Source organism: Gymnoscopelus braueri (genome assembly GCF_963280865.1).
Source record: "Gymnoscopelus braueri genome assembly, chromosome: 12".
NCBI lineage: Eukaryota > Metazoa > Chordata > Actinopteri > Myctophiformes > Myctophidae > Gymnoscopelus > Gymnoscopelus braueri.
In genome coordinates, this window is record NC_137614.1 from 51,710,140 (window position 1) to 51,720,079 (window position 9,940).

Sequence of the window (9,940 nt, forward strand, 5' to 3'; positions counted from 1 at the left end):
TGTACATTTCTGTATGTGTGTGTAAAAGAAGTGATTAGTCTTTTTTTTTTTTAGATTTTTATCCCACGATTTTGTAACCCATTATTTCACCCAGTGCCAATGTAATCCTGGGCGCTACTCTCCTTCTGCCAGCCTGGGGAGAGGCCCGAACTGAGCTCATGCTTCCTCCAATGCATGAGGAGTGAGCAGGCCATTTCTTATCACATGACAGGGGCTGGGAAAATTCCCCGGTAGTACATAACGCGTGGAAGGAACACGTTATTCCAACCAGTTCCTTTCCCCTCCATCCGGCGCCCCCGCTGACCAGGGGGAGGCAGTATAGAGACCAGGATTACTGCATGTTTTTTTGTGAGGGTATTAGTCAGTTGATCAACTCAGTTGGTATACTGATTTATTTTTCTTAAAGGTGTCATGACATTCATTTTCACTTTTTTTATTTTCAATGTTTTATTTGGGGTTTTATGACCTCAATTACACCCAAAAAACCTGAACTTAGAACATTCAGTGGATTTTCTGTGGTCTGGGGTTTTCTGAATAATTAGGCTGAAAAGTAATCTGAGCTTGGCCCTTCGACAGTGAGGTCACAGTCGATTAATCCCGCCCACTCTCCTTCTCGCCCCTCCCCTCCCCTATCCTTTCCTTTGGGGGGGGGGGGGGGGGGGGGCGGAGCAGAGGCGATGATTGACAGGCAAAATCCCTCACCAGCGACACCCGCAGGCAAATATTTCTTTTTTCATTGCAGTTGAAAAGGCTTTAGAAATGTGAGAGAAAAACACCTGCCATGGATCACTGGAATGGAATTTTCACTTAAAACTTTTTGTACACTCTTGAAGGACCAGGACAAAGACTTTGAATGTTGTGTAAAAGTGAATGTCATTAAACCTTTTATTGATAGTATACAGTACACTCACAGGAAATGGGGAGAGAGAGAAGGGGAGTGACACGTTAGCCTCGCGTGGCCAGACAATATCACTGAGGGCAATTATTTTTTTGCAATGGCAGATTCGTCTGGAGCCAGGCTACTGACACGCAGCAAAGGTCGTCGGGATCGAGATTCGAACCCGCGACACGCAGTCAGGCTATAGGCGACCGGACCACTACGCCAGCCGTCCGGGCCGAAGTCGTTAAGCTTCTCCCAGCTGGAGCAGTAAGGTGATGTTTATTCCGAGGTTGACAAAGATAATGCCAAAAGAGGTTCTATTTGATATTTTAATTCTTAGTAAGTAGCCATGGTGTAAGTGGCATAACTAACTCCGAGCTGTGTGGTTATCAAAAATAACTGCAATGGCAAACAAAAGTGAATTAGCTTTGGCATCACACATTCATTTCATATTTGATAAACACATTGCTTTTCATTGATTATCCCTTACTTTACATCTGAAGCTTTTTTTTTATTTTGTTTTTATCCCTCGATTTCGTAACCCTTTTTTCTCCCGGTGCCAATTTGCTAAGTGATCCTGGGCACTACACTCCCCCCACCAGCCTAGGGAGGCCAGGGCCGAGCTCATGCCTCCTTCAATACATGAGAGCCAACTGACCTTCTTGTCACCTGACAGGGGGGAGTTTCCCCGGTTGGACGTAGCGCGTGGAAGGAACACGTTATTCCAACCAGTTCCTTTCCCCTCCATCAGGCGCCCCGGCTAACCAGGGGGAGGCAGTATAGTGACCAGGATTACTACATGTTTTTGTGAGGGTATTAACTACCCTAGGAGACACGGGGAGAACATGCAAACTCCACACAGAGTAGGCCCTTTCGCCAACCCCACCTAGGGTATGGGCGCTGGTGACGCGGACACACCCCCAGCGCCCACAGCGTCCCCGGCGGGAATCGAACCCAGGACTTTCTAGCTGTGAGGCGACAGCGCTACCGACTGCGTCAAAGACATCACCTGATTGTCGAGGTCGGAGTGCTATAATATCAACGTTCGGCCAATCAAAGAAAAGCACACGCACTGGGAGGACGGGATCGACTCCTGCCCGAGCCAACTTTGTTCAACTGTGGCTCTGCTTGCTTGTAGCATATATACTGTACATATAACGTAACATACTCTTGTATTCATTGCATCTGTCATTCTAGACTTACAATTGATGAGATGATCAAAGCATTAATAATTACCACGAGCCTCCGAGGGCACGTTGAGCCACGAGTTCAACGATGCTTGTAGGCAGCCAATAATGTAACATTAACATTAACCTGATCAAAGCAGAACAAGAGCTTTTACTGGCTGACTTAATGGTCCTGCATGGTTTCTTTCCGACATACAGCTAAACATTGTCCAATTTTCTATTTTTCTATCCTGAAGGTGTATCTTTAGGGCAGTTTTGAAAGTGAGTAGGGTTTTACACTCCTTTACTCCTTTTGGTAGGGCATTCCACATTTTTGATGAATAGCATGAGAACGAGTTCATTCCCTTAGTTGAGCCAAATCTGGGTTGAACATGATTTGTGGAGCTGCCTCTGGTGTTATGATCATGGGACTGCATTAACATTTTGGAAGTATTTTGACAAATACAGGGGGATCCCAATGTTGTGGTGTATCTTGAAGACCAGGCCCATAGCAAGTTGCTGTACTCTGTCCTCAACCCTAAGCCATCCAATCCTAGCAAAATGAGCAGGGGTTAGAAGTAGCCTTACAAGTTTGTTTTGGGATGTTTGGAGCCTTGTTTTTAAGGCCTTGGAGGTGTTGTGATACCATGAAGTGCATGCATAATCATAATGACCTTGAATGAGGGCCCCAGCAAGAATATTCAGAGTATTCTTACTGACTAGACGATCAATCCTCCACAAATAGCGTGTTGTTTGGTTGACATTTTTGTTCACTTTTTCGGCGTTTTTGTTACCAGAGAGGTTTGCCTCCAAGATGGAGCCCAGGTAGGTAATTTCATCCTTTCTTTTGATGACATCATCACCCACTTTGATCGTACATGTATGTACATTACATTACATTACATTACAGTCATTTAGCAGACGCTTTTATCCAAAGCGACTTACAATAAGTGCATTCAACATAGGTAGGGAACGAAAACTACTAATCACCAGAAGTCTTTAGTGCATTTTCTGCAAAAACAAGCAACCAAGAGTATACCTAGCGCTAAGGTAAAAGTACAATATATCAGCCACCTATTTCCTTAAACAAATGAGACAAAAATTGCTAAATCAAATGAGCATGAGCTAAAACAAATAAGTGTATCGACTAAACAAGATCCAATAAACAATACAGCAATAGAAAAACAAGCGTTCGTACAACTAGTTAACAACAAGTAGGTCAGGCAGAGAGGAAGGGTAGTGTTTCCTGAAGAGGTGGGTTTTCAGCCTGCGGCGAAATATGGGCAGTGACTCTGCTGTCCTAACATCAGTGGGAAGTTCATTCCACCACTGTGGGGCCAGAACAGAAAAGAGTCGTGACCGTGTGGATCGGCCAGAAGGACCCTTGAGTGACGAGGCAATCAGTCGCCCCGAGGTGGCAGACCGAAGTGGTCGGGCAGGGGTGTAGGCATCGACCATAGCCCGGAGGTAAGAAGGAGCTGTTCCTTTCACTGCCCTATAGGCTAGTACCAGGGTTTTGAACTGGATGCGAGCCGCTACGGGGAGCCAGTGTAGAGAACGGAGAAGGATGGTTGTGTGGGAGAACTTGGGGCGGTTGAACACCAGACGAGCCGCAGCTTTCTGAACAAGCTCCAGAGGTCTGATTGCAGATGCCGGAGCACCAGCAAGGAGGGAGTTGCAGTAGTCCAGGCGGGAGATGACGAGAGCCTGGATGAGCACCTGGGCTGCCTTCTCCGTGAGGAAGGGGCGAATCCTCCTGATGTTGTAGAGCAGGAATCTGCAGGACCTCGTCACTGATGCGATGTTTGCCGAGAACGTCAGTTGATCGTCCAGGGTCACACCCAGATTCTTCGCAGTCCGAGTTGAGGTCACCACAGCATTATCAATGGTGATGGCCATGTCTCGGTGCGGACAGCCCTTCCCCGGGAGGAACATCAGCTCGGTCTTGTCCAGGTTGAGCTTCAGGTGGTTTGTCGACATCCACTCCGAGATGTCAGCCAGACAAGCAGCAATGCGTGCCTCCACCTGGGTATCAGAGGGGGGGAATGAGAGGATTAGCTGGGTGTCATCGGCATAGCAGTGGTAGGAAAAGCCATGGGAGTGGATGACAGCACCCAGAGATGTAGTGTAGAGAGAGAAAAGAAGAGGACCCAGAACCGAGCCTTGGGGAACCCCAGTTGTGAGCCTGTGTGGTTCTGACACAGACCCTCTCAGCATCACCTGGTAGGAGCGACCCGTCAGGTAGGATGCAAACAGGGAGAGTGCAGAGCCTGAGACACCCATCCCCTCGAGGGTGGAGAGGAGGATCTGATGGTTCACCGTGTCGAACGCTGCAGACAGGTCCAGGAGTATCAGCACGGAGGAGAGAGAGTTCGCTCTAGCGGCATGGAGCGACTCCGTCACTGCCAGGAGGGCAGTCTCTGTCGAGTGACCCACTTTGAACCCAGACTGGTTGGAGTCCAGGAGGTCGTTCTGGTGGAGATAGGAGGACAGTTGTTTAAAGACAGCACGTTCGAGAGTTTTAGATAGGAAGGATAGAAGGGAAACCGGTCTGTAGTTCTTGATCTCAGAGGGGTCAAGTGTCGGTTTCTTCAGGAGGGGGGTGACTCTGGCAGTCTTGAAAGTAGAGGGAAAGTAGCCAGATGTCAGAGAGGTGTTAATAAGGTGGGTTAAGAAGGGAAGAAGTTCAGGTGCAATAGACTGCAACAGAGTGGATGGGACCGGGTCCAGAGAGCATGAGGTGGGGCGACTAGAGGTAACAAGGAGAAGGACCTCGTTAGGGGAGAGGGGAGAGAAGTGGGATAGAGAGGGGATGGGGGGGGGGAGAGGAGTAGATGAAGGTAGAGAGGGGGGGGTGGCAGGCAGACGGGTGTGGGTAGTGCGCAGGGCACCAGCCGGGGGAGGAGGGAAGGAGGATAGGATATCGTTCACCTTCTTGTCAAAGAAGTTGGCGAAATCGTCGGGGAGGAGGGACGAGGAGGGAGGAGGGGGTGGTGGTTGCAGGAGAGAGGAGAAAGTTTCAAAGAGTTTTTTAGGGTTGGAAGCAGAAGCCTGAATTTTAGTGCAGAAAAAAGCAGCTTTAGCAGCTGATAGAGAGGAGGAAAAAGTAGAAATGAGAGATTGGAAGGTGAGAAGGTCCTCCAGGAGGTTGCCATTTCTCCATTTGCGCCCAGCCGCTCTCAGGCTCCGTCTCTCAGTCCGCACTGAGTCCGACAACCAGGGGGCAGGTGGAGTTTGGCGTGCAGGCCTGGTGGTGAGGGGACAGAGATGGTCGAGAGAAGAGGATAGAGTAGAGAAAAGAAGATCTGTGGCGGTATCAGGGGATAGAAGAGCAAAGGATTCAGGGGCAGGGGAGAGCAGAGAGAACAGAGGAGGAAAGAACAGTGGAGGAAAGTGAGCGAAGATTGTGACGTGAGGCAATCATGTGGGTAGGGAGGGGCTGTGAGGGGGGAGAGGAGAGAGAGAGAGAGTAGGACATGAAGTAGTGATCAGAGAGTTTCTTACCCTTTTCACTGGAAAGAGGAGTGACAGACAGGTTAGCAATAGAGCAGCCTCTGGTGAAGATCAGGTCCAGTTGGTTGCCCGCCTCATGGGTAGGAGGAGATGGGCAAATAACTAGGTCAAAGGCGGCGAGAAACGAAAGTAGTGGGTCTAGCTGCTTCTCAGTCGGGAGGTTGAAGTCACCCAGAAGGATGAATCCAGAGCCATCGACAGGGAAGTGGGAGACTAGATGGTCCAGCTCCTCCAGGAAGCCACCAGCAGGGCCCGGTGGGCGATAAACAACTGCAATGGTGAGCTTGACTGGATGAGAGACAGTGACCACATGAAATTCAAATGAGGTAGGAGAGAATTGTGACAGTGAAACAGGAGAGTATTCTGTAATAATAATCCAAATCTACAACTTAACTTAAGTTTTCAAATAATTGTAGTGGAGTACAAGTATAATATTTGCCTCTGAGATCAGATTTAGTGGAGTAGAAGTACTGAATATTGGAAATACTTGGAAAACAAACGCCAGCCATGGATCAGACGGTCGTCTGTTACCGTCATGGATGAACTTCAACCTGGTGTTTGCACTTTCTCCCTTTTTGCTCCATACATATATATACACGTTCAAATTTCAAAAATAAAGTGCTTAGCTCATGGCCACACATGTTACAATTATGTACGGGCCCTCAATAAGTACCCGTATTTTCCGTATTGCTCAATAAAAAGCCACCGATCGGATTAAAATATCCGATCGGTGGCCATTTTCTCATAGAGTTATAATGTACCAGAGTGCAATACACCTCCCAGCCAATAGGGTCACGTAGTTGAAAGCATATGAAGAAAATACGGGGAAAATGGCAACCAATCGGATTAAAATGCTTTTTATTTAACAATTCAGAATATTCGGGTACTTCTGAGGAAACTTACATAATTGTAAAATCCGTAGCCATGGGGTAAGCACTTTATATTTGGAATATGAACGTTCATGTAGATGTACGGACCAAAAAGGGAGAAAGTTTAAATACCAAGTTGAAGCTCATCCATGACGGTCACGATATGACAGTCATGTTTCAGGGCCATAAACTCGAGTCATACATGATCGGTTTCGCTGTTCTCAAATAGATTACCCACAATAAATAAAATACTGGAGCACAGCCTGGGTACTTTGAAGGCAGTAAGCTAATCAAAATAGAAAAGATTGTAACTTCCTCTTGCAATGAACAGCCAACTAATTTCCAAATGGACTGCAGGTTATGTAAAAAAAACGAATACAATTACTAGATCATGATGTACCATGGAATGACAAAAGAACAAGCTGACAAAGTGTAAAAATCAATCAAATCAATCTTTATTTTTATTTAATCCTTTCTGTGCTGTTTCATCATGCTCCTCCTTCTTCCTCATCTAGGAATGAGGTCTGGGAGTTGGGGGAAAGATTTAACTGGTCAGTGAAACAATAAATCCAGGACCGAGATTTGCCGCTGCTCAAGCAGTGAATGACGGGGGCGGGTCCGGGAGTTGGGGGAAACAGTAAATCCAGCAGAGAATTAAGGACCACAAGCAGTGAATGCAGGACCGTGTGTGTGTGTGTGTGTGTGTGTGTGTGTGTGTGTGTGTGTGTGTGTGTGTGTGTGTATATATATATGTATATATATATACAGTACTATATATATATATATATACACACACACACACACACACACACACACACACACACACACACACACACACACACACACACACACGCGCGCCCACACACACAAAATCCCAGCCTGCATATTCTCTTTGGCTTCAAATGCATTAAAAAGCAGAGCAAAGTGAAAGTATTCAGAATGAGAACGCTGCATCAGGGACCGTTTCAACGCAGGACACCCAGCAAGACTTCAGGGAGGTAATTATAATTAACAACCACAACAAAAATGTCCAGAAACTCCAGGAGGAGACAGTGGTGGGTTTATGTGGAGCGTGGATCAATCCACACAGAAAGTACCACTTCATGTCAATCATCGAATACTGGTCAAATCCAATTAATAAGCATTGAGAGTAACTATGAAGCACAATAACATGCAGTAAGTGAGGTGTTTGGGGGGGAGGGGGTTAAGTACAGACTACCTCAGCATCATACGAAGTGTGTACATCAACTACTCTGGAACAAGCCAGGAACAACGTAAGTTGGGAATGCGTGCCTCGCCTGGTTATGCAATACCTGTTGTACCTGTTGCCAGAGTACCAGTTATACCTGTCTGTCTGTCTGTCTGTCTGTCTGTGTCCCTTTAGTGTCCATAATTATATGGAGATCTCTGTATCTGTTTGTCTGTCTGCTTGTGTCCCTTTTATGCCCATATATGGCATATACTGAGCACTATGCTCATATATGGGCATAGCGGTTGATCCAGTGGTTCTGGACAACTGGATCTCCATGTATACCTATATATGGGCATGTCGGTCGGATCGGTGGTTCGGGCTAACCACCGATCTGACCAACTTCAGACACTACACCCCCTCGGGTCTTCGGTGATACGCGCGCCAAGTTTGAAGTCAATTGGTCCATTGGTAATCGAGATACGTAAAGGACAGTTACGCATACATGCATGCACGCATCAGAAGCTTTTTCTCTGTAATAATGTGACAATGAAAGGGGAAAAATATTACATGAAATAATATTTCATGTCATATTTTTCTCCTTTTCATTGTACATACTATTTGTAATAGTAATATTATAACTATTACAAATAGTATGTACATTTTAAATTATATTATCTACTGTATAAAGTTCGAATTGCTTCGGTCACGGAGATATGCCAATACGACCCTTGACAAGGCGCCGTGAAGGTCCAGTCGATATACTATTTGGACTGGACATCTGCCATACGTCTGCCAACCCCGGCAATGAGAGGCAGGCTGATAACGCGGAATGACACGTGGCGTTTTCAGCCCAAATATGGAAATGGCTGTGTGTTGTCATCAAGGGTCTGGTTTACAAGTTCAACCTATGCGCCTCATCGGCCTGCATTTATTTAGAGCTGATCTGCTGAAGACCATGAACAGCATATTGAGGTCAGCTACAAGGTGTTTGCGGGCCGGTGGTCCGGCGGTGTGGCTATCCAGGCAACAGAGGCAGACCAACGGGCATGTCATGTCTCTAGCATCGGCCCGGCTCCTGTGCGCTGCTACGGGGGACATCCAGAAGGGCATAGGGGAGATGGTGAAGAAGGACAAGGTGGTAGTGTTTATGAAGGGGACGCCGGCACAGCCCATGTGTGGCTTCAGCCGCGCAGTGGTCCAGGTCCTCAGGATGCACGGAGTGGACGATTACTCTACATACAACGTGTTGGAGGATGAGGATCTCAGGCAAGGCGTCAAGGAGTTTTCCAATTGGCCGACCATCCCCCAGGTGTATCTCAACGGCGAGTTTGTGGGGGGCTGTGACATCCTGCTCCAGATGCACCAGAACGGCGAGCTGGTTGAGGAGTTAAGGAAAATGGGCATTCATTCTGCGCTGATGGATGTAAAGAAAGGCCCAGAAGACGGAAAGAGATGACAAACTGTGAAGGCAAGAGACATTTCAGAAATTGCTTAAGGGGATTGCTAATGAGTTCCTCATCCTGACCCGAATAACTGACCCCGAACAGTGATGGTACTGTTCACTTACGTCGTCGGTACGTCTTCTTTTTGTATCCCAAGCCATGACCTGCTGAAGATGAAACCACCCTCAGATGAAACCAGGTTGTGAAGTCAGCACCACTCCATAACCCCTGATGCACTGCCGTTATCTCTAGAGAAATAAGAAATAAACAAGGATATGCTGTCTTGCCAGGGCAGAACAAAGGCTACGGTCACACCGGACTTGTGTTGCAGTCTAAAAAATACACGTTGCGCACACGCTGCTCTTTCTGTGCAGTATACAAAGCACAGCAGCTTGCAACACATTCTGTCTTGATGTTGCCGGTTCATTGTCGTTTTCTTAGCTACTGTTCTTTAAAGTGCCAAAATCATACGCCTCTGCTCTGTGTATGAAACAACAGCCACAACCAACTTTTCCACCATGTTCAATGTAATTGAATGTCCGTTCTCCGTTCAGGATAGAAGGGCCACCTCTCAACTCATCTGACTGGACAGAGGGGAAAAAGCAGCAACGGCCTCAAGCATTTATCTGCTTCTAATTGATTTCTTTCTCTACTGGAGGCGTCCAGGTGCATAGAGCGCATAATATAAGCAGCGCAAGGCCAACAAAACGCTTAGTTCCCATTGAAAACCATTGCAAAAAGACTCCTGTATAGGCAGAAACAACTTCTGGTGTGAATGTAAGGGTATAAACCTTTTAAAATAGGTTATAGGTTCTCTCCATAATACGGCTGGTGCAAATTGACCATCATATGCTAGATACGAGAGTATGGCTGACCAT

At 46.9% G+C, this 9,940-nt stretch overlaps 1 protein-coding gene across 1 annotated transcript; it reads left to right on the top strand.

Moving 5' to 3' along the window:
* Window positions 1-8,575: 8,575 nt before the first annotated feature.
* Window positions 8,576-9,076, top strand: LOC308096656 (glutaredoxin-related protein 5, mitochondrial-like; the record flags this gene model as incomplete). The annotated part of the gene is made up of 1 exon (XM_080444068.1): window positions 8,576-9,076. The coding sequence occupies one exon, from the start codon at window positions 8,576-8,578 to the stop codon at window positions 9,074-9,076; it is 501 nt and encodes a 166-aa protein (XP_080300194.1).
* Window positions 9,077-9,940: the final 864 nt, after the last annotated feature.